The 25,482-nt window shown below is 41.0% G+C and overlaps 1 protein-coding gene and 1 long non-coding RNA gene across 7 annotated transcripts in view; both read left to right on the top strand.

The window, feature by feature from the left end:
* Window positions 1–25,482, top strand: part of LOC309531244 — a 124,099-nt gene that overhangs the window by 46,781 nt on the left and 51,836 nt on the right. The gene's annotated exons all lie outside the window — the stretch shown is intronic.
* The window catches only part of PPP2R5C (protein phosphatase 2 regulatory subunit B'gamma), a 79,243-nt gene that overhangs the window by 4,464 nt on the left and 49,297 nt on the right, over window positions 1–25,482 (top strand). For 3 of the 6 annotated variants that reach the window (XM_082218067.1, XM_082218065.1, XM_082218066.1), the window contains exon 3: window positions 4,685–4,847. In XM_082218067.1, the coding sequence (XP_082074193.1) occupies window positions 4,685–4,847 (163 nt within the window). Of the gene's footprint in view, window positions 1–4,684; window positions 4,848–9,765; window positions 9,809–25,188; window positions 25,354–25,482 lie in introns of those variants that run through there. The other 3 variants (XM_082218069.1, XM_082218068.1, XM_082218070.1) reach the window with 2 other exon arrangements.

Raw genomic sequence — 25,482 nt, 5'->3', positions numbered from 1 at the left:
TTAAGCAATGTTTTTAAGCATGATAGAAATAGAAATACTTTATTGTCACTGTGCCACTTGTTTACAGTGAACCCCCCCCCCAATCTCTCTGTCCTTTTAAAAGTTTCCAAAGTGTGTCAAAAGTGTTTGCCCTGTTACTGCAGCCGGATAGTACTCAAAGGGGTTTGATGTAATAGTATGCACCTAGCCTCATTGTATTTCCTGTATGCTGGTGGTGCAGCATGGGTGGTGCCCTGTTGCACCTAATTTTCAACATGACTAGTGCTGCATGCAAGCAGAATTGCTGTTTCCCAGACGAGAATCAAATCAGTGGGGCAGGATAGATACTGTGCCTGTGACTTTGGGGCTAGAATACTTGGCTGTTTCTGCCCACTTCCTCCGATGTACGGGAAGACTAGCTTCTGCTGTGCATGTTGGAAGAAGGGAGTGATTTCTGTGTCAGCTAGACATGTGTTCATATGATCCCTTGTGGCTCCCAGAGGAAAATCTGAGAGGAAAATCTGCTTCCCTCTTTATTTCACCAAAAATTATATGCCACTTTATAATAAGGAAACCTCTTTGCACAAATATAAAATATAAAATTAAAAACATTTGAAAGATTATTAAAACCATAATGGAAAAAAGATAAAACATGTGCCATTTCCACAGATTGAAGCGGTGGAGTGATTCTGCAAGTAAACAGGTGCTAAGCAGCTAATGCTTTATATACTAACACCTTGTGTTTGGCCCGGTAGCAAATGGGCAACCAGTGCAGATCTCTTTAAGCAGAGGTGTTTCTCATCTAGACAGCTTCTCATTCCTGTCAGCAGCTGGGCTGAAGCACTTTGCACAGTTTCTGGCTCAGGCACAAGGGAAGCCCCACATAGAGTGTGCATTGCAGTAATCCAGTCTTGAGAAGTTACCAATGCCTAAATTACTGCGGCCAAGCTCTTCTGATCCAGAAATGAGCGTAGCTGTCGCATCAGTGACAGCTGGTATAAGATTTGCGAAGAGAAGGAGCTGTAGAGACAACCTATGTTGCTGGGGAAAGGAGGATGGAGAGAGAATGGAGAATTGACAGCGATGTGGCTGAACATATGGGCCACATTTGCACAATCAGCCAGGATACGCATGAGCGGTATGCACCCACATATCCCCGCTTTGCTGCTGCTTTAGTCCTCACTTTGTGTGGGTGGTGAAGCGACCCAGGAAATGAAGTTAGCCATGGTTTAAACTTGACTTCTGAATCCTGTCTCATTTTTTATTTATTTTATTTTTACCGTTCACACAAAGGGAGAATCAATGTGGTGGAAAAGGAGCTGTCTGCATGTGCATACAGCTTGTACATATCCTGACTTAACAAGCCAGGATTTGATCATGCAAACAAAGCCATGGGGTGGCTAGCACCCACAGCAGATACTCTTTCGTTGCTAAAACCACAAGGACTGTAACATGCAAGTGTTTCTGCACTTAAATTGTTACTGGCAGAATAATTGTGCATATTGGAATGTAAGACGATAGTGCAGGTACAATTAAATACTCCATTTTTTAAAAATTGTCTGAATACATATTAATGTTTTGTGTACATGTTCGTAAAAAGAAATTAATTATCAGCATACTGGGAACCATTTTAGTCTCCAGTATGAAATTGTGTCTTGTTATATGAAAATATATAGTGAGTGCATATTCTGAAGTGCCCTTAATGGCTAAAGGTGTGATGCAAGAAAAGCGCAAAAATTCCTTGCTAAATGAATGTTCTGTGTGTTATACAATGCAGAGCTCTACCAGACTCTCCTGGCGCCATTTCTGATGGCTAGGGAACAAAGGGATACACAGAAACCATACACTTGGATGCTTCCCAGAAAATAGAATCAGCACTACAATCACATATGCTTACACGACGAAGCACAAGTTAATGGGCCAAAGGCTCAGTATGGAAGTTGGCTTCACTTAGCCTTCTTAACAGCAGCTATCTATTAGCTAGGTGGTAAATCTTATATCCATTCAACTGGTTGTAATGTCTGTGGCGTGCAAAAATCAAAGCTTATTTCAAAAGCAGAAATTGGGTGGTTTGACGCTTTCCCATGGTCCAATATTCCCTGGCTTAACCTCTCCACCTTTCTCTTCGCCTGTATCTGTCTTGAGTACTTTGGGCTAATTTTACGTATAATCTTAAGCCTCTCTTTCTGGAAATGTACTAGCATATGTTGTTTTGTTTCAAGTGCTTGTGAAAAATGCCAGATTGTGAAGACTAGAGAATGTCCTCTATTCAAAGAACAAGGAGAACACAAGTGGCTGCATCCCACAAATATTTTATTTATAGACACCTATATAAATCTTACAATTTTATTTGAATTCATGGTGGTGCTTACTTTTATGTTATCTTCTCTGTAGATCTGAAAGCACTAGTAAAATGGGTAACATATTTCAAACATCTCATGCAACTTCTCTGAAGTCCAATTAAAAATGAATTCATGGCCAGGGTTGCAGCTGAACTTTTATATTCTGTTAGGCTGGAACTACATAAAGCGGGAGCTGCTTGGCTGATTCCAAAAGTAGAATATATTAAAAAAGTGTGGTGTCGTTACACTGTTGAGTTTTTCTGACACCACAAGCAGCAACTAAGTAGAGCAGGGTGGGAAACGCAGCAGTCTACTGTTGTTTTGTGGTACTGGACTTTACCATCTAGGAGGAGAGGAGGCAGTGGAAAGCCGCAGTTTGTTGGTGCAGCAGCTATATCTGTTTCTGACCTCATCTTTTTTTAAGTACTGATGGTCACAATTGCATCATATCAGATGTAATTAGTTTAGAGTTGTCATTAAGTAGCCTTCTGTGCGCAGACCCTGCTCACAACTGCCCAAAGAGCCTTTGTGGTGTGATTAATACGGTACACCTATTTACAATTCATTGAATATCCTTATTAAAAAGACACCAAGTTTGCCTGAGAGCAAAGTATTAACATGCATATTCCTTTGGGTCTACAGTACTGACAATATTAATTATGAGGGGGTGTGACAGCAGACCACTGTAGAAGGTAAAGTACACTAGTCATGAGAAAGAAAGTGCTTATTGGAAGAAAATGCAAACATAGTTCAGAGAGTGCATCCATAGTCCACTCTCTCCTGAGGTTAAAGCAACTTTTTCTTCTTTAGGAAATAGAGAAGTTCCATACTGTTCCCTTTGGGGTGGGCAGGAGCAGCAATGGGGGAAGAGTCTACTGATGCAACTCTACTTGCTGTTAAGCCCCAACCCGTAAGCTTTTATTCAAAGAAAAATGCTAGTAGGCATTGATTTTCAGTTATACACAGGGTACTTTGATGAGCGGTTTCCCCTCTTTAAAATGAAGGTGACAGCAAAGAGTGTTAAAAATAGATGCAAGCTTGTTGTAAACAAAGTACTGCTTTTTGGAATCTGAAATGCTATGTGTACTTTACCTAATACCATAATGCAGGTACAAAGTAAGTTCTCAATTCTAATTTAAAGGTTCAGGAAAGTCAGTGAACTAACCTCTTAACAGCTGCTCTTCAAGAGTAGTTCTTTCTTCAAAGTCCATGGATTATAGACTTGCTGAACCTCATGGGTATTAAAGAGACATATTTATTTAGACACTTTGCCTCCCTATCCTTTTGGAATGTGTATAGCAGCATGCAACATTAAACAAAGTCATCAATCATAGAATTGTAGAGTTGGAAGGGACCCCGAGGGTCATTTAGTCCAATGCCCTGCAATGCAGGAATCTCAACTAGATCATACATGACAGATGGCACCCCACCTCTGCTTAAAAACTTCCAAGGAATGAGAGCCACCACCTCTCATAGGAGTCTGTTCTACTGTCAAACAGCTCTTACGGTCAGAAAGTTCTTCCTGATGTTTAATTGGAATCTTTTTTCTTGTAACTTGAATCCATTGGTTTGGGTCCTATCCTCGAGAGCAGGAGAAACTCCATGTGAGAGGCATTTAGATATTTGAAGATGACTATCATTTCTCCTCTCAGTTTCCTATTTTCCAGGCTAAACATACCCAATTCCCTCATAAGGCTTGGTTTCCAGACCCTTGTTCATCTTGGTTGCCCTCCTCTGCACATGTTCCAGCTTGTCAATAGCCTCCTTAAATTGAGGTGCCCTGAACTGGACACAGTACTCCAGATGTGTTCTGACCAAGGCAGAATAGCATGGTACTATTACTTCTCTTGACCTGGACACTATACTTCTGTTGATGCAGCCTAGAATAGTGTTAACTTTTTTTGCTGCTGCATCACACTCATGTTAAGCTTGTGGTCCATCAAGACCCCTAGATCCTTTTCACATGTACTGCTGGCAATCCAGGTGTCCAATCAGATGTGCACTGTGGTTTATTTTTATGCTTTTGTGAAATAGACACACCAAGGGCCAAAAATAGAGGCTTCCATAAAGCTTGTCTAAAGTAAAGAACATTGGTATTTTCTCAAAGATGCTTCCTTTCTGGATCATGTATTGGGTGTAGCAAATCTTACAGCACTTGTTACCTTTTTGAGACTGTCTCTTGGCATTATGGACTCGTCCCCTTTAAGGTTTTCTAAAATAGGTTTAAATATGTGGTGATAGCCAAAAAAGAAAACGCCTTCGGAGTTAGTGCTAATGGTATTAGAAGTGAAAACTATTGTTGACTGCTTTTATATTGTTTGACTGCTTCTGTTTAAGAAGTCTTAATTATTCTTTATATACAGGTTGCAAGCAAAAAATCCAGCAGCATCGTTGTACCTGCAACACAGGTAGCTAAAATCAAAACACCTCCTGTACAACCTGTAGTGAAGAAAGAAAAACGGCAGAGTTCCTCAAGACTTAATCTTACCAATAACAGAGAACTCCAGAAGCTGCTAGCTTTAAAAGGTAATTACTATCTATCTTTCAGTAATCCTTGTCGTAGAAGCAAGTTGGTAATGTAAGAGTGAGCAAATTTCTGCAACTTCAGACTTCAATTTGGAGGGCTCATTTAGGCATGCACAGCAGAGGTTCTGACCTTTTCCCCTCAAAGATTGAGTCTTCAGAGCACTTCTCGAACTCGCCTGGTTTCCAAAGTGACTTGTCAAGCTGTGCATAAACTGTTGTTGAGAGAAGGTGGGGAGAAAAAGCTAGTGACCTTGTTGCGCATCCAGATCACCAGATGGCCTATAGGATTGTAGCCGTGGGGCGCGAGCAGCAGATTACATTCCAAAATGCATGTGATAACATTGTGCATTGGTGACGTCGGGGCAAAAATTAGCTAAGAACTTATTGGGCTCTTACTCAGCAAGCTGTAGAGCCACTGTAGAGCCAAGACTACACGAGCTTTGGTTTATTGTGGGGCCCTGGGCCATTTCAGAAAGCAAAGCAAATGGTCTTCTACTGCAGATGTGGCAGTGAACTGGAGAACAGATGAAATTCACACTGTTTGCTACGAGTGCATGCCATTCCATAGGTGATGGCGGCAAATTTCCAGCTTTTAAAGAGCCTTGGCATTCATATTTCCCAGTTCATGAACAGCGTCCAATATGGCTTTTAGCGCTTTAACCTCTGACATACCACTTTTGGCCCACGCTATTTACGAAGCTTACAATTATTCTGCCTGGGCATATTGGCACAATAAAAGGTTATCAAATTCACACCAGTTGAACTGCCAAGGTTTTCCCCTATTGGACTTGATGACGCTCGAGGTCCCTTCCAACTCTGCAATTCTATGATTCCGTGATTGTGGTTTTGTGAGATGCTGTATTATAAAAACTTGCCCTGCCAACACAGAACTGCAGTTTTCAGTTTTCCTTGGGAAGAGGGATTAATCCTTAAGTGAGTTTTGGAGATGATGCAGATTCAGTTGTGGGTATTTCTAAAGTGTGGGTCACATACAAAGGGAGCAGGTTTACGTATTCTTTCTTTGGCATGAATCCATCACCTGCCGTGGTAGCTATTGCTGACCTGGATTTGAAACCACAGTTTGAAGCTGACTTTAAATCCTAATTGAGAGAGAGCCCTAGTCATTAGTGAGGGTGGTAAATGCAAATACTGGTGTAACATTAACTACAGTTAGGTTTAGTTAGGCTGTTCCTCCAAGAGGAGAACATGTGATCCTGTGTAAAAAGCTTTGCTCCCATTTAGAAACCCTAGCCTTTAAATATGGCACTTCATTTGATTTCGTGTTTTTAATATTCTGTTGGGAGCCATCCAGAGTGGCTGGGGAAACCCAGCCAGATGGGTGTGGCATAAGTAAATTATTATTATTATTGGACTTGAATTCAAGTATTGGCAAATGTCTGTGTACTGAGTATCAAAAAGTCTCTCACAACCATATAAACAACTAAAGCAAAGTGGCTGGATGTATCTATGCAGTTCTATGCAATTGTGTGCCTTCTCTTTCATCTATGGTAAATGGAGGTACATTTGAAACATGCAAGTAGTATTTGAAGTGTTAGAAAGTTTAAATGTTAGGTGCAAGTTCTTCTTTATCCTGTATGATGACCAGTCAGTAACCTCACATTCCAATAATATTCCTCCTCCCTATACACTCTATTGCTATATGCTTACTGCAACATCCTCTGGCTGTTAATGTGATGTTCCTTATAACTTAAAAAATAGAAAGTTCTGCAAAACATCAAGTATTGTATATAACTTTATTCTAAATACGTTAAAATTGGAAACTAGTTGTGTAATCTTATGTTTTTGTCATTTTGCTAATAGAATTTGGATCTCTTTATACGGAGTATAGACAATGGTTTTGAGGAAGTTCTTCAAAACATAATCTAAATACATTTCTGTTGTTAACTAGTGCTGATGCAAAGTAATGGGGTTGGATTCTGAGAATCACAGGTGAAAGGATGGTTGTGGGAGGGGACTTACCAATTCCCTGCTCCCTACGAAAAAACCTCTGGAGTGTCCACCCAGAACAACATGGTATGTGACATGGAGGAGAACTTGCCAAAATGATTCAGAGGCGTCTTAAGGTTTATTCAGGGCTGGAAAGTCTAGGCCCCCCCCCCCTTCAGACTCTGCCTAGGTTTCACCCTGACGAGAGAAGCTCTGCACCCTCAAGTGCTTTTGCCTGGCTGGAACTGTCTTTGAACTATGGTAATGCTGCTTGTTCACCTGAATGGGCAGTGAAGGTGTGTGTGTGAGAGAAAACCTTTAGACTTTTACGTGACTGGAATGTAGCGTATTATGCAAAGGTAAGAGTCACTTCCATTGTTTTGCCCATTCTGACCCTGCCCATTTTTGCTTCTGGTTTTATCAAATCGCTGGCATGTGGCTATTAGAAAGTTGCCCATGAGAGAAAGTGGCCTTCAGACTGAAAACATTTCCCCATCCCTGGGTTAATCAGCCTTAAACACCTCAGGTGTCTTGAGACAGGCATTTTAATGTTAATTACCTAGCTCTGAAATAGCTGGGATTAAATGCAAATTTGATGAAAATTATCTAAAACATGTGAATTTTCCTTTCCTTTTTTTTATTCTAAGCACTTGCGCTCATTGGATTTTGTCTTGGACATAATCCAGTGAGCTGAAACATGCCTTGTACCACATCAGTACTTAACTACGCATTGCATTATCCCTTCAGATACTACATTGCATTCCTCTTTATGGTACGACTGGGAAGTCTGAGGGTGAAGTCTGAGCCACACATAAGCTGTTGCTGGTTCCTTACTTGTGTATGACTAGCAGAAAGTATGTGGCGCTGCCCAGGAATTTGCAGAAACCAAAAACTGCTGAGATTTTTAAATGGATAATGCAACTTGCTAGTTTCTAGGGCTGTGTCCACGTGCACTCAGCCCCACCCAGGGAGCACCTGCCCCTGCGCAGAATCAGTGCAGGGGGTTGGGCTAATGTTTAACTGGTTTTGTTTAACCCTATACTGTCAGGAAGGGGGTGGGAAGGAAACATTGTGTCTCCTTTCTCACCCTCCCAGCTCCACTGCAGAGAAACAAGTGTTCTGCTGGAAACATTCTGGCAAAGCAGACCCCATCAGCCAGCAGGACTGCACCCTTGGCAGCCAGCTCCTGCACTGCTGATGCGCTGGGCCTGCTTATCATCTCCCTCCATAAACAAGAGTGAGAGACTGACTCCAGACACTGGCCCAATATGTGAGCATTTCTTCTCTGCTCGTCCAGCAGATTTTACCAAGTGATTTTTAGTTCATTTTAATTAAGCACTTCAGGGTAACCAATTGGTGCCTTGGGTGGCTGCCCTTCATGACATTAGAACAGTTAAAAGGACAAACTTTAGTGTCTTGGTGTTGCTTGATTTTAAACTACTACTTGATAGCTATAAATATTAGAAAATGAGAGTATGTAACATCTTATGGGTATAGCATTTGGTCCCAATGTTTAACCTGGCTTCATAGGAAGAGTGGAGCACTTGCAGTCTCCATCAATGTCAAGGATACTACATATATCTTCAAAACTTGTATACAGTCCTTCAAAATTGAGAAATAGGCTTGTTCTCTTTCCTGCATAAAAACTAATAATTTCCCGGACCAAGCAAGAATATTCAAAACTGAATTACTCAGATTACTAGTAATATTTGCATAGAAAGAAAGAAAGAAAGAAAGAAAGAAAGAAAGAAAGAAAGAAAGAAAAGCTTTGTAGTATTCCTTGTGCTGCTTTTGCAAAAATCCTGGAGTTGGGTCTCTAGTACTTCTATTTTACTTATGAGGGGCCAAGGAAAAGAATTAAATTTACCAAGGCTGCACAATTTCTGGTAGCACTGGGATTTGAATGCTGGTATCTGAATGAATTAGGGAGGTTTTTAATGTTGGGGGTATTTGTGTTTTAATATTTTGTTGGAAGCTGCCCCTAGTGGTTGGGGCAATCCAGTTAGATGGGAGGCATAAATAAATAAATAAATAAATGGATTATAAAAAAACGTTTTAGAGTCAGGCATTGTTTTATGTACACAGATTGACAACATTCATCCAGAATTTCAGGCAAGTATTATTTAGTTGTGCTTTATTTTGTAAAAAAAAATTACACTGCTTGATTGTAAAAAAACTTCAAAGCAGTTTACAAAACATTAAAATAAGGAAATCATGAAAAATTCACAACCATAATTTAAAACATGCAGAAGTTAAAATACTAAAATAGATTAAAATTACTTCTACTTTCTGAACATCTGGATAGGCTTGACTAAACAAGAATGTTGTGGGTTGAACACAAAACCTTCTGCATACAAAACACTGAGCTATGCCAAACTATACCAGTCACCCAGTAGCACCATAGAATTTATTGACAACCATAGACCTCACCTTTGCACATTAGCACAGTTTTGAAATAAGTACTGTATAAAGCTTTATTTCTGTCCTCTGTACTCCAGCTGTAGAAAATGGTAGTAATAGAAATAAATAATATATTAATGACTTCAACTGGGTCTAAGGCTTCTTAACCTATGCCTGCTTGTACGGGAATCAGCCCTATTGAACCCAGTCAGTGTTAATTCTTAGTAGGCACACATAGGATTGCACTGAAAATAGCTTTTCCTAAGTTCTTACCCTGGGAAGCAACCCCACAAAGTACTACACCAAGCCAGGTTGTGAAATAACATACCAGAACTACCGTTACTTGTCTGCAATTTCCCAACTTGAATAAAGGTCTTGTGAGTAACTCTACCATTGTCAGAGCTGCTTCTTTAATTTAATTTTAAGGAAATCTGATATTTAGAGGAGGACTCAACTTTTAGTAGATATAATCTTGTATGTAGTCAAAAGGCTTTACAATGTCTGTCTTGCACTTTTTAAAGTTCACCTCACTATTTTCATAGTTTGTATTGATTGCCCTTTTTGAATTCAGGACTTGGAAAATGGATACATCTTTCATAGAGATCTGTGTCAAGGTAGGCATCCACTAACAAGCTGCCAGTTGTGTCTCATGGGCATAAGAGCTTCTGTTGATAATGGACTTTATTTTAGCCTTTGCAAGCGTATGCTCAGCATAGAGCAGACTTCTGTGGTGTTTCTTGAATAGAATAGATGCATGTGACATGCGACTGACTGACTGCTTAACTCCTTTTTGCTAGAGAGTCTGCAGTGCATGCTTATCAGCCGTCTCTTGAGTTCAGTCAAAAAAAAATTTTGGAGAGAGGTGACAACAAAATGGATTTGTATTTCCAGAGTGGAGTATATTTATAAAGCTATCAGTGTGCATGAGGTTTTGAGGTTTCTAAAATAACAAACAGAATGCCAATATCTGGGACAAAATCTAAAACTGGAACTAGATTCCATGAAACTTAGAATTTGAAACTAATATTCTTCAGTATATTTGTGGGTTTTGTCAGCCCCCTCCCCCCTTTTAAATCCAGCTAGCTGTATAATTGCATGACTTTGAAGACTGCTGATATTCTGGCAGTTTCTGCTTAGTTTTTCTTTAAAACCTGCAGGCAATGTGCATCTTCCTTAAATGTCAGAAATGGTTTATACACTTCGGAATTCTGGAAGATGTACTGAAATTTAGTTTGAAAGATGGCTTCCTGGAAAGAATCTTCACCTTGCCATGGTTTCCTTCTCTTTCAAATAAGAACATAGAACAAAGTTTGAGTGAAATTATTGTGCCTTGCTGTCATTCCAGCAAACCTATTTCCTGGTTCTTATGTTACACTAAACCATAGTTAAAAACAAACTATGGTTTAACATGAATGTGCAGCGTGTCGGTGCACACTTGTGAAAAGCTTTTACTTCACTCCTCCCCTGCCACACTTATGAAAACAAGCCAGAGTCTGACTTGTCTGGACTCCAGGCTCAGCCTCATGGCTTCTTTCTCTCCACTATCCAATGTATATTAAACAGAGGGAATAAATTTAACTGTATCGGTATTCCAAGACAATTTTTTCAAGGTTTTGTATGTGAGTTCTGATTAAAAGGTTTGTATGCAGCACTCTTTGAGTGTACCAGCATGAGCCTTTTTGCATGCATTTGAATATTGTGACCTAGTTTTGTAAGTCGCATCCAATCCTATGCAACTTTTCAAGCCCATGCTTGAACTTTTAATGGACTGCAATTGAGGGAGACAGGAAATCGTAGGACCAATATGGACTATGTTATTCTTCTCTGGGATGGGGCAGATAAATCCCCAGTGCCTTTATTTTAGTCAAAATATTTCTAACTCACCTTTCTGCCCCATAGGGGACTCCCAAGGCAGCTAACATAACAAAACTTGGAAACATACTTTTAAAAACGTTTTGATAAGATTTGTATATAAGAAAACCAAGTAAAACACTTCAAGCAAAGGGGGATAGCCATTCTGCTACCTGACAGACCAAAGGCATGCTGAAATAATGCAGTATTTGCTTGACATTTTAAACACTTAGATGAAGAGGGCCAATGAAACCATAACTGATAACACACTCTCTGCCAGCTGTACCCATGCTTGAAGCAAAGCCTCCTCATGACTACTTAAGCAGGAAGAATTGTGTGTGTGGATACTATCCTTTAAGTGTACTTTTAGTGTGTACGCGTTTCTAGTGAGAACGAAGTGTCTGGGCACAGAACCTTTCCACATCTCTCTTTAGAAAGTTCCCTGCATTTCAAGACCTAGTTTTCATGCTTTGCATTCAGTGCAGCTAGCTGTTTGGCTGCAGCGCCCTTAATTTTCAACGGTACTAATCTTACAAATTTTCATGCTTCAAAAAGTGCTGCTGCTCGTGCACGTTTACTTAGCAGTAAGCCCACTGTGTTCAGTGGGGCTTACTCCCAGGAAAATGTGTGCCGGTCATTAAGAGAACAAAGGAGAGGGGGCTCTGTGCCAGATGCCAAAACGTGGTGCCCGTCCTTCAACTGAGATAGACAAAGGCAGAATTTAGAGCAAAGTTTGCTGTGATGTGAGCTAGAAGCAAAAGCAGCAAGCAGAGGGTCAGCGAGCAATGTTTGATTTCTGTTTGAATCCAAGGCTGTGGCTAGGGGAGAAGCAAGACTCTTTTGAGGTGTTGATGCTGTGAACTCCTTCTCTATTGTACGCTTAGGTTGCATATGTGTGTAAATAAACCATATATCATTAAGACACCACAGTCTGCTGTGCCTCATTCTGAAAGGAAACACAAACCCTGGATAAGTGCATGGAACCCCTGGAATCTTGCGTCACTCAGAGATTGGGCTGGATTGCAACAACATGAATGTGCTGATGTAATAATCATAATAATTTATTTCTGCCCTGCCCATCTGCCACTCCAGGCAGCTCCCAACAGAATACTAAAAACACGATAAAAGATCAAACAGGGCTGCTTTCAGATGTCTTCTAAAAGTCAGGTAGTTGTTTATTTCCTTGACATCTGATAGGAGGGTGTTCCACAGGGTGTGTGCCACTAGCAAGAAGGCCCTCTGCCTGGTTCCCTCTGATGTGGGAATCACTGGTGCATTCCACTCCTGGCATGGCAGGAAGGAAATAAGCCATAGACTGGCTTGCTATGTGCAAGGCATGTAACAACAAACCAGTCTTGGTAGAAACAAAGTGCCTGCAGATTCAGTACCATGCATTCCCCAAGGTGCACACTGTGACCACCACCTTCTTGAGCCCTAAGGAGACAGAAAAAAGTTTGTTTTCCCACAAACACACTAGGCTAGTACACCCAAAGCTAATGCTTTCCCTGAGCGGTCTAGACAAGCTACAGACTGGGATATAATGTGTCAGTGCACTGTCATCTGTTGAAAGAAGAAAGCCATTCCTAAAGTGTATCGCAGTTTATTGATTTCTCAGTAAGCTGTGTGTTGGATTGCAGCTGCAGTGCAAATGCAGTCTCTCTTGAACAGCCATCAAAAGTCATGTAGATGTACGTATATGTAACTGAAAAGCTTACATACCATAAGTACAAAAAAGCTTACATACCACAAGTTGGGATATTTCCTTACTCCTGTCTCTGGTGGCAAAATGGGGGTTTATACTTGGAATTTCTCGTTTTTATAAACTGGCTAGTCTGGCAAGATTGTCCTAACAAACCAGGAGAAGCACTTTCCCTCTTTCTAAAGTCTGCAAAGTTCATTTAAAGAAAAAGTCATGGATTTCACCCTGTGTGCTCCCCTGAAGTATTTATTATAACTTGGGTTTCCGTGACCTCTTCCTGAATTTCATCTCTATTCAGTCTTTAACTTGGAAGCAATAATTTGATAATTAGTTGCTTCCTTTCTTTGACCTAATTGAACATCTTTACCAGCACACTTAATTTCTATTTACATAAGCTGCTCATTATGCAAGGGCTTGCCCCATTGCTAGGCCAAATTTCTGCACATTGACCCAACACTTGGACATTGTCTTAATAGCTCTTCAGGCCAATTGCTAACCATGCTTGTGTCCTTAGGGGGTGTGGAGCTATTTTAAAAATCATTCCCTGTCCCCAGAAAACAGTTTTTTAAGAAGATTTTTTGTTCAACTCCTATTTTTCTGAGTTTTCTAGACTTCCTGCGGGAGTCAAGAATGTATGTGCTCCACACAAATCAAAGCGGGAAAGAGGAATGCATGTGTTCCAGGCAGTTAAATTCTGAGTCAAGAACCTGTGCAAATTATGCAAATTGAGGAAATGTTCGTTGCATTATTGTGGCTTTGATCACAGAGAGAGGCAAGCAGGTCTGCAGAGTAGCACAACCAGCCCATGAGAAATCCTATTCACCTGCTCATTGCCTTCCTAAATCTTAGTAGATGGCATGCCCACAATTTCAAGTATACCTTCATTCCCATATGGTCTAGAATCTGTGGCCTTTTAAACGTGGTGGGGTTGTTTTTGTTGGTTACTATGTGATGCATTTTTGTGCTTTATGATGTAAATCACCCAGTGATCCTTGGGTGAAGGACAGTATAGAAATCAAATAAATAAATAAATAAATATAAATAACTTCTTTTTAAACGAGATACGATTCTAAATGAGCTAAATTCTGTGCTCTTCTAGAATTGTGCTCCATACATTGCACTTGCAAAGTTTGCGTGAAGCTTGTACCCTAACATTCAGGTATACATTTTGGTTTCAGTGAAATTACCAAAATTGCCAAGCGGTTGTAATAACTTCAGTAATCCTTCCAAGACAGTAATGCCCACTCACATCACAAAGAACTCACTGTCAGCAGCCAGAAACATCATAACCAGACACTGGAGAGACCTGTCAGGAGTGAGCATGGACCAATGGTACCAAGTAGTATGGGAAACAGCCTTACTAGAAAAATTAACCAATAAGCTGAAACTAACACGGTGCCTTCACCCCGGTATGCCTTCACCCCGGTATGGCTCCCCTTTATCACATACACAGCCCAACAAAGCAACGACAAGAATCCACCAGTGGCATATGAATCAATATGGCTAACCTGATCCAAAACATCCACCCACCCCACCCACACATGAAAACAAAGTTCACCAGAGCCAATCACAAACAAGCAACCACACCCTAGACCAGTGGTGTCCAAACTTTTTTAAAGAGGGCCAGATTTGATGAAGTGAAGGGCCGTAAGGGCCAACCAAAGTTGTTAACCCTTTTTTAGGATTGAAGTTGTTGATCTTTTTTTAGGGTTGAAGGTGTTGAGGTTTTTTAGGATTTTACCCCAGGAAATAAACTGCCACAGGGGCCGGATTAAACCGACCAGTGGGCCAGATTGGGCCCCCGAAAAGGACTTTGGATATGCCTGCCCTTGCCCTAGACCAACCCCAACCTCTCTCACCACCAAAGGAACACAGGCGAATAGCAAAGAGAACCTGCACAAACGACGCTGACACAAAACCCCACACATTAAGTAGAATTTAAAACATCACCACCCACCCCCACCCACCATGGTCCCCTCCACCTCTCCCCCCTTTTTTCCCTAATGTAACACTAATGTCTCAACAAATGAAACTGACCTGTAGAAAATGTAACTTGGAAAAAGGAGACATTGCACATACTTTTGTAAACCATGAAACCTTTAATCAAAAAATACCAAAGAAAAACTTAAGTAATTTTAAATCAGGAGTGCCAATTAAAATGTTTTGTGTGGATTTGCTGTATTTTATTTTTATCCGCTGCCAAGTTTGTGTGTGTGTGTGTGAGAGAGAGAGAGAGAGAAAGAGAGAGAGAGAAATTGTAAATTTCTTTGGGTGGTTGGCAAATAGGTGTTACATAAATCCAATAAATTAAATAAATAACAACAAATATAAGCAGTATATTTCTTCTCTGCCCTTGGAGTCTTTAGAACAGGGTTTCCCAAATTTGGGTCTCCAGCTGTTTTTGGACCACAACTCCCATCCTCCCTAGCTAGCAGGACTAGTGGTCAGGGGTGATGGGAACTGTAGTCCAAAAGTTTGGGAAACCCTGCTTTAGGGCAAGGATGGTAAAAGGCTAGGCACAAATCTGGTGTGGCCCTTAAAATGTTGATTTGGGAGCCTAGAAATAAGAAATACATTTTCTACCTTATTTCTACCATAAGTCTCTCTATCTGAAAACAAGCAGCCGTCATCCTTTTCTGTGGGTTCATGTCCTTTCGGATATACATCTAGACTGAAACTCCATTAAGTTCAAATTTTTAAAAGGGAGTTTTACCAAATGTGGCTTTGTTATTGTAACCTGTGGCATCCTATCAGTTTTATTGGGCCTTTGTATGTTTCTGGTGTGGTGTAGTCCTTGGTTTTTAAAAGGTTTTTATAGAGTGCTACTGATTTCGATTGTTTTGATTAGATTGCATATATTTATTTGTATTGGGAATAATTATGGATGGCTACCCCTGTGGATTTTTGTAACTGTAATTGCTTGATTTTAATATTTAGTCATGTCCTATGAGCTCAAGAGTTGGACCTCAGTATTGCAATAAATGGCTCTGCTTTGTGGATTATTTTAAGATGCTAAATAACTGTCAAATACTCATTCTTACAGATAACCAGATACGGTGTTTTTTATATAAATAAAGTTACATCTGCCACATTCCCCACCCCTAGGCATTTCTGGATTTTTTCAAGCCCTCTCTACTTCTATTTATTCTTTGCAGCCATAACTTTTGCAGTAAATCTCATGATTCTAAAATGCTGCTTTTCTTACTCAGATTGTTTATAACAACCATCTAAACATGTTACGGCTGATACCTGCTCATCTTGTCACATATGCGTCAGTTCCTGTTTCCCACTATACAGTACTTTGATTTAAGAAGATTTTGAAAGTTGTTTTCCAATTGTAAACTTGGAACACTTGAAAAAAGAACAGGCTTCACAGGGCTGTAAAAATAACAACAGTATAGTTATTTAAGCTATTTTTAGAATCAGGACTTCTAGATCTGCACATAGAGCTGACTAATTTTCTCATGGGTCTTAATAAAATAAGCGAATCTGGCCATCTTTGAGTTTTTGAACTAGGAAAACATCGTTAGGAATATGAATCTTAAGTATGGGACTAACCTTATATAACTTGGAAGGAAGGAAGGAAAAAATCCAGCCTCTCCACTCTTCTGACATCAAAGCCCCCGCTTTCTAGAAAATGGCAGTTCAATAAATATGAAGGTAGTTGGTACATAGAGGTCAGAAATAATCTGTTAAACAGCAAGTAATATTCTGCTTAAAGAGGTAAAATGTCCCACTTTGAGAACAGATTTCAGATTTTCTTAAGCCGTGGGTGGAGGACCTCTAACCAAAGGACAATCTTGGCTCACCAAGGGGTCCAGTTTGGCCCTCTACCATTTCCCAAAAACTCTAGCCACCTACCAACCAGCTGATGTCACTTGGATGGGCAGGTGACACCAGCTGATGGATGGCATGGGGTTCAATTCTATATTGGCTGCATGTACCAGTTCTCGAAGCTACCAGCATGAGTTTGACCAAACTGCGGGAGGCAGTGGTAGACAGGAGTGCCTGGCATGCTCTGGTCCATGGGGTCACAAAGAGTCGGACACGACTAAACGACTATAAACAACAGCAACCAGTTCCCCAGAGGAAACTGGCGCGCACACAATCAAAACATCAGGATTTAACCCCTGCTCATCAGCTGCTGAGTGGGAGTTAAATCCTGCTCAGACTCCTGCAGAGAGCAGGATTGAAGCCTGTGCTCATCAGCTGTAAATTTTAAGCAGTGTGCCTCCGATTGCCGCTTACTGGGGGCAGCAGGAAAGCTGTTGCCTTTGTTCCCCATTTGTGGACTTCTCAGAAGCATCTGCTTGGCTCTGGAAAACAGGATGGTGTTTTATTTGGCTATTTATATCCTGCCTTTCAACAAGTTACCAGGGCAGCTTATCAGTATGCTGGACTGGACTGATCCAGCAGGGCACTTCAGTGCTCAAGAAAAGATGTGGGGGAATATCTCTGAACTTTTAACCCACTGCAGCTGAGCCGCTGCATGGGATCATACATATTTGTACCCTTCCTGTCTTTCCATGAACTTCAATGTACATAGCTCAATGGATACTTGGGGAATGGGACACACTGCTGCTGCCTCCCCCACTCCCCAAAGTATTTCATGGGGGAAGCGCTTCCTTCTCATGGTCAATGGAACACATGCAGAATAACTGTATGATAATGTAGCATTTCTGCTCTGAGCAAGTTCAGTAATAGTATTCCTTTTAATGAAATTTTGGAATGGAGGAAACCTCCACGTCTGCATTATAATTAACACAGGTAAGATTCATATCCACCAACAGAGGGGTGTCCTTTTGATCATTCCTTCCTTCCATTAATTATATTTCTATGCTGCTTTTCACTCTCACAAGTCAGAAAGTGGCTTGCGTAAAATAAATAACAACATAATAGAACATCACAGTTACAACATAAATCATATGAAATAATTAACAAATCATCAGTAAAAACAACCACCTTCTATAAAACACTATTAACAGAGCAGCTTAAAAAAATAGGCTAAACACCACAGCCACAAGAAAAGCCATATTGTAAAATTCACAAAGCATTAAACAGCACCCATAATCCACAAAACAATATTAACAACATTAACAAGCTAACAATCAAAAACAAAGTGCTGTTGAATTCACGTACACACAAAATCACACAGTCACACAATCCCCACAACCATGGGTTGTAGTCTTCCACTTCGTTCATCAAAAGACACATACACATAATGGCCATGGCAGCCATTCCCTTCTGAAAGCTCCTAGGGCTGGAGGGTGGGGCAAGACAAGTGGAAAAAGCCCTTGCCTGATGGTCAACAGAGAGTCCCATTCCCCTCATATACCCCTATGTGTCAGTGTAGCTAACCGCGTATTTCTGATTGCAGTATTGCTATTAGAGCAGTAGCATTTGCATTGTCCTTATAATGGTTATTCCAACACTGGTGTTTAGGGTTAGTGTGTATTTAACCAGATAAATATGTATTGATCATATATGCAGCCAAAGAATGTCTGTTCATGCTAATGCTATGGGTAGCCGGATGCAATTTCTCAACAACTTGCAACCTTTTTAGGAACACGAGTAAAAATAAAATAAATAAAAATGCTTTCCTCTTGACCAAGCCATGAGTGTACCTAATCCAGTAAGTGCTGTGATCCCAGATGTGATCAAACCAGCTGCCCAGGGAACTTCCCAAGCAAAGAAAAATGGCTATAGCCACCCGCTTGCATGCCCCATGTATCTGGTATCCAGAGAGATACCGCCTCTGAATATGAGGGATATCTTTAGCTATAGAGATAATTCTAATTTTCATTAACTTGTCTTGGCCTCTGGATTAGGTGGCTGTAAACAGAACATTATCAAAATTTTAGATAATAAATTCTTTTTTGTTAATGTGTAGTACTTTTTGCCAGTCTGCAACTAACTACTAATTTTATTGAATGGCCCCAAATTTTAGTGTCAGGGAAAAGAGACCCCTATTCCCCTCTCCCGGCCCTCTACACATTCAGCTTTAGCAGTCCTTCCTCCCTCAAACTTAAATGGTAATTTAAGTGTAGTATAATGGTTAGAGTGTTAGATTAAGACCTGGGTGACCAGGGTTCAAATCCCCACTCAGCCACGAAGCTCACTTGGGGGGCCAGTCATTCACTCTCAGACTAACCTACCTCTCAGGGGTATTGTGAGGAAAAGATGGGGAGGAAGAGAACTTTGAGCTCCTTAGAAGAAAGATGGGATATAAATGTCATACATAAATAGTAAAGGTAAAGGTACCCCTGCCCGTACGGGCCAGTTGTGTCCGACTCTAGGGTTGTGCGCTCATCTCACTTAAGAGGCCGGGAGCCAGCGCTGTCCGGAGACACTTCCGGGTCATGTGCCCAGCGTGACGAAGCTACTCTGGCAAGCCAGCACCAGCGCAGCACACGGAAACGCTGTTTACCTTCCCGCTATAAAGCGGTACCTATTTATCTACTTGCACTTAGGGGTGCTTTCGAACTGCTAGGTGGGCAGGAGCTGGGACCGAAAGACGGGAGCTCACCCCGCTGCGGGGATTCGAACCGCCGACCATACGATCAGCAAGTCCTAGGCACTGAGGTTTTACCCACAGCGCCACCCGCGTCCCACTATACATAAATAACCTCACAACAATTTAGCTTCTTTTTTTGTAGGGAAGGTGTTTCTTTTTGTTGCACTGCACATTTTACAAGTTTATGTTGATTCCTGCAGAGAAGGATGACAAGGAGGTTTGTATAATATCTGGGGGATGTTTCAAATTATACTATATATTCGTATTAAGTCGCTAGTTGCAGTTTTCACATTTGTTAGTCACTGTAATCAACAATGTAGTCCAAATCTTTTTGCGTTAGGCTGAACAGAGCTTACTCAAAACATCTCAAAATATAGAATGCCAATGTTGTGCTATTTTATGCTGTTGTCACAGCAAACAACTGTGCCAGCACAGACATGTATATATAGTAGTGGATATATTTTTTACTATCTTTCCTAAAATGTTAAGAGCAAGTTGCAGGCTTCACCTTTTAAAATACATTTTACATTGCTTGGCTTTTGTTTGTTCAATCTGTCATTCCAGACAAGTGTCGAATTTGTGTGAATGTGTGTTTTAGCTCTAGCTTCATTAAGGGTAAGCAAACTGAGGAGTCTTCTATTTAGATTCCAGACACTAACAGTCAAATTAAAATACAACATTGTTTTTTGTAACATGTTTTTTACTTGTATCAAGATCCCTGTTTTCTTATCAGGCATCATTGTTTAGAATAAACTCTGGGAATTGACAAATTGTGCCCACTTAATTTGTTGCCCCAGAATACCAACATTGGCAGGGTTCAGATGATATTTCCCTAGCTTCATCAACCATGATTTTTATTATCATTTGGCTTGTATGTCCCTTGCTTATCCAAGCCCTTGCATACAAATATTCTTCATTCTTTGCTTGTCTTAATCTAGAGTTTCCCATTGTATCCAGCTGGAGAACTCTAGTTAATGACTGTTAACCATCGTAATAAGCCAGGATCTGTTTTCTGTACAAATGATAGATTCTAAGTTAATCTACGTAGCAGAATTGGAAAAGGGTGGGTTTGTTATATACAGATTGGTCAGACTCTGTTTGCTCAGGAATCTGAAAATTTGTTAATGCTGTCTAAAAGGTTTCTGATCCAACAATTAAGAAATATTTTCCATGTTCCCTTCCTGAAGCAGAAATGTAATTTCTACTATCAAATGCTGGTGGGCCTGGTGAAAGGGGAGCTCTTATAAGGCTGAGATGCAGTTCTAGTGAAATAAACTTCTGGTGCTATTTCAGCATAATGATTTTTTGTAGTGAAACCTGCATTTCATTAATGCTGGTTGTTATTCATGTTGTATCTCCAGAATTATAAGCATAGTAATCAAATGGACTTCCTTGATACCTTTGCTTCCTTCCATATTGGGTATTAATAAACCTACCCATCATCCTGGGGGCCTGGTTTTGCTAGTGGCACTTGGTGTATTATATTCAATTAGAATTATGCTCCAAAGACCATTTGCCAAAATATTTAGATATACAGTAAGCCAAGGTTTGCCATAGTGTACATTCAATAGGGAACTGCAGAATATTGTAGCTCCTGATGAGTGTAATTAAATGCTACATGTGTCTTTACAAATGTATTTGTTTGATATTTATACTTCACATTTTTAGGCATGAAAATGTTTCAAGCCTGTATCTGAAATTATCCTTTCCTTAAATTAGCTTAAAATTGATGTAGGCTGAACATTCTGAAAGGAGATAATATCTGAATGATCCAGGAATGAAATTGATCTTGTCTCTTTACACAGCTTACTAGTTGAGCCTTCTAAAGTTAATTTCACTGTAATTGGTATACAAACAATAAACGAATACTGAAGGAAGAGAAGAGCAAGCAAGACACAACAGACTTTCTTCTCGTGTTCAGAGAAGCTCTATTTTACTTATTCTACTAAATAGTGCAAGGATTAGCTTTTGCCCAGTGGGATTTCCCTCCTTCTATGTGTGCCATGTGCTGTCCTTAAATCTGCTCCAGAGGGTAAGGGGACCCCTCCGGAACAGATTTAGGGGGTGCATGGGGGAGAAAAGGGGAAGAATGTTCCATTGTGCAAAGATAAATCCTTGCAGCACCGACTGAACATTTTGCATAACACTACACTGAATACAGCCTGTTGGCTCTTGTCAAACAAGCAATTTAATGCATTCATCAATTACCTATTTGTGTTTTAAGGTGGTTTTACTGGGGTTTGCCTCAAATGACTAGAGTACAGTGGTGCCTCGCAAGACGAAATTAATCCGTTCCGCGAGTCTCTTCGTCTAGCGGTTTTTTCGTCTTGCGAAGCAACCCTATTAGCGGATTAGCGCTATTAGCGGTTTAGCGGCTATTAAAGGCTTAGCGGCTATTAAAGGCTTAGCAGATTAGCGGCTAAAAGGCTATTAGCGGCTTAGCGGCTTAGAAAAAGGGGGGAAGCGGGGGGAAATCGGAACACTCGCAAGACGTTTTCGTCTTGCAAAGCAAGCCCATAGGGAAAATTGTCTTGCGAAGCAGCTCAAAAATGGAAAACCCTTTCGTCTAGTGGGTTTTCCGTCTTGCGGGGCATTCGTCTTGCGGGGCACCACTGTACTGTTCCTTTTCCTCACTTGAAGTAGATAAGTTTCAAGCTGACCAGTTTATTCAGTTCAGATTGAGGCACATTTGCTCCTACATATGAGTTAGTCTGTGACAATCCTACTAGTACAATATTATATTTTGGAGCTTGTGTGAACTTCTCTATCACCCCCCTTTCCAAGCCAGCCTACTACATACTGGATTTTTGTTGTTGTTGAAAAAACTGGTTAGCTCAGTTGGTTAAAGCGTGGTGCTGATAATGCTAAGGTTGCAGGTTTGATCCCCATATGGGACAGCTGCGTGTTGTTGCATTTCAAGGGGTTGGACTAGATGACCCTCAGGGTCCCTTCCAACTCTACGATTCTGTGGCATTGAAGTGGGCCTATAATCCCCCTGATGTACTGTGCTTTGCATCTGGTCCTGGTTTTATAAAGCTGAGTCCTTATGAGAATTGAAGCATATCTGACTTGCACTGTGAATACGGTTCACAAGGATCCATCAACAACCAATGCAAGACATTTCCTGGAGAAATAGGTAGTGTATAGAAACTTGGGAAGGGACAGATGCCAAGAGCGTTATAGACACTAAATTCATTAATGAGCGACTCTCAACCCTTCGAATAAAGCTCACCAAAAACCAACAGGCTACTATTATAAGTGCTTATGCACCAACACTGGATGCCGAAGAAGACATTAAAAAATAAATTTACTCTCAGCTGGATACCGTCCTATCAGAGACACCTATGGAAGATAAAATTATCCTCCTGGGTGATTTTAATGCAAGAGTTGGGGAGATTTCGATCTATGGCCTGGGACTATTGGGAAAGAAGGAGTTGGCAACAGCAACCAGAATGGAATCTTACTTTTAATGATATGATTCTTCAATGATTCTTCAGCTTTGTTGGACTGGTCATGTTGTGCGGATGCCTGATGGATCGCCTTCCAAAGCAACTATTCTATTCCGAACTTTAAAATGGAAAGCGTAATGCTGGTGGTCAACAAAAGAGGTTTAAAGACTGTCTCAATGCAAATCTTAAAAAATGTATAAAAAAGTATAAACACTGACAACTGGGAAACACTGGCCTGCGAGCATTCCAGTTGGAGAACAGCCTTTACCAAAGGTGTCATGGGCTTTGAAGACACTCGAACTCAGGACGAGAGGGAGAAACGTGCTAAGAGGAAGGCACACTTGGCAAATCCACACCGTTATCAACTCCCGCCCGGAAACCAATGTCCCCACTGTGGAAGGACGTGTGGCTCCAGAATTGGCCTCCACAGTCACTTACGGACTCATTGTTAAAACCGTGTTTATGGAAGACAATCTTACTCGGCTATGAGTGATCGCCAAAGAAGAAGAAGTTCTGGATGATAAAATTTCAGGAACTATCCAAATTTGCATTCTAATGAGCGGACCTTTTCTGCAACTTGCATTTTGGGTGAATCTTGTAATACAGTGGTACCTCGGTTTACGAACTTAATCCATTCTGGAAGTCTGTTCTTAAACAGAAACCATTCTTAAACCAAGGCGTGCTTCCCCTAATGAGGCCTCCCGCCTCCAGTGCCCTTCCACCGTTTGGATTCCGTTCTTAGACTGAGGTAAAGTTCTCAAACCAAGACACTATTTCCGGTTTTGCGTAGTTTGTAAACCATATCGTTCTTAAACTGGACTGTTCTTAAACCGAGGTACCACTGTACAATAAGCCTGCAACTTACACAGGGGTTACATTCCAGGGATCATGCCTAAAGCCATAATCCCGTATAGTCAAAACACAATGAGTTCAACAGCAAACAGGATTGCCAAGGTCTTCTTTCCCAGATCCTTGCCCACTTTTTATTTTTTATTTTTTGCCAAGCACATAAAGTCGAATACACACATGGTAAATGATTGTAAGTTGGTGTAGCGGTTAGCATGTTGGACTAGGACCTCAAAGAAACCAGTGTTCAAATCCTCACTTGGCCATGAAACTCAGTGGGTGATCTTGGCCAGTCGATGCCTCTCAGCCTCACCTAGCTCACAGGGTGGTTGTGAGGATAAAATGGAGCAGGGGGCATGTGTACTTGAGGTCCTTGGAGAAAAAAGTGGGATATAAATGCAATAAATAAATTACAAATAAATAAATAAATAATAGTGGAGCTTGGGGATTGTGTTGGGGTCCTGTAGCAAACCTCTAGTGCAGGGGTCTGCAACCTTTAAGACAAAAAGAGCCACTTGGACCCATTTCCGAAGAAAAAAACTGGGAGCCGCAAAACTCGTCATTATAAAAATAACTTTTTTGTCACTTTTTTATTATTTCTTTGTTTGACCCCTCAGAATTACTCCTCCTCATAGAAATAAACGTTAAATTTACAAGTTACCTTTTGTGTGTGTGTGTGTGTGTGTGTGTTCTTCACTCCCCTTCAAAACAGTGACCAACGTACATGCCCCCTTTCAATGCAGTGACCAGTGTACATGCCCCTTACAATGTAGCGGGCAGGCGGGCGGGAAGGTGACGTCGGGACGGTGCGTGACTAACGCACGCACCGCCCCCATGCGACGTCACAGCCAGTACAGCGCCCGCCACAGTGGGGAGTGTCGGGGTGCACAATGCGCCTCCTCCCCTCGCTAGTATCTGCCCCGGAGCCACGGCAAAGGTGTAAAAGAGCCACATGCGGCTCCGGAGCCGCGGGTTGCAGACCCCTGATAGAGTGATGCTTTGAATGTATTTTTTTTAAGTGTATGATGAAATTTAATATAATTGCTGCTTGCAAACTTTTAAAAGTTTTTTTGTGTGTGTGTGCGTGCACGCACACATACATTGTGTGCCTTTTGGGGGGGAAGAGCTAAAATATTTCTATTTGTGCTAAAGCAATCATAATGCAAATAGCACAGAGCCCATGCACACAGTTTGCAGGCCTGTGCAGTTCATTTTGAAGAAGAAAGGGGAAACATTTAATGCATTCATGAAATACTGCTGAAATAGAAAATTGAGACAGTGCATCTATTTGTGGATCTTTGCTGGCTGATAACACAAATAGACTCTGAAAAAACCCTAGCACTCCTTTTGTGAAGTGAAAGTTAACTCCATGATATACTTGTTTGTTCGGAAGGTTTAGTGCTTGTATTTTCAAACAGTAGTCTGGGCATTCATTTACTAATGATGAATGGAAGTACAAGAGAGCTGACAAATGTACAAGCTTAATGCACGGTGACAGCCACACAGAGAGCTCTTTTCATTTGCGGCTTTTCAGAGTCATTTTAAGTTGGTGCATTTAGCCAATCAGCTTTCTCCACTCTGCTGACATCACTAACTAGCCAGTTCCCTCCAGCTGCAGAGAGCTTCAGTTTCTTTTTTTTTTTAAACTAAAATGGAGGCTGGTTTCTTGCCTTAAGGAGTACACCGCTTTCCCTGCTGAAGCCTAGATGTTGACATGTAATAAAGCTGGCAGCAGGATGGTGGTGGACGCAGCCAATTCAAACGGGCCATTTCAGCCCGTGGCCCTTCTGCACATTCGAGGTGAGTTATTTGTGTTTGAATGAATTGTAACCCTCTGTGGCTTGGTAATAAAAGGCTATTGTGATTCTCGGGTAAGGAAAGCAGGAAGTCCTTTGTAGCAGAATCCATTTTTGTTCCGATGCAGATTTA

This window comes from Podarcis vaucheri (genome assembly GCF_965113315.1).
Source record: "Podarcis vaucheri genome assembly, chromosome: 1".
Lineage (NCBI taxonomy): Eukaryota > Metazoa > Chordata > Lepidosauria > Squamata > Lacertidae > Podarcis > Podarcis vaucheri.
This window is presented reverse-complemented; position numbering and strand designations above follow the sequence as displayed.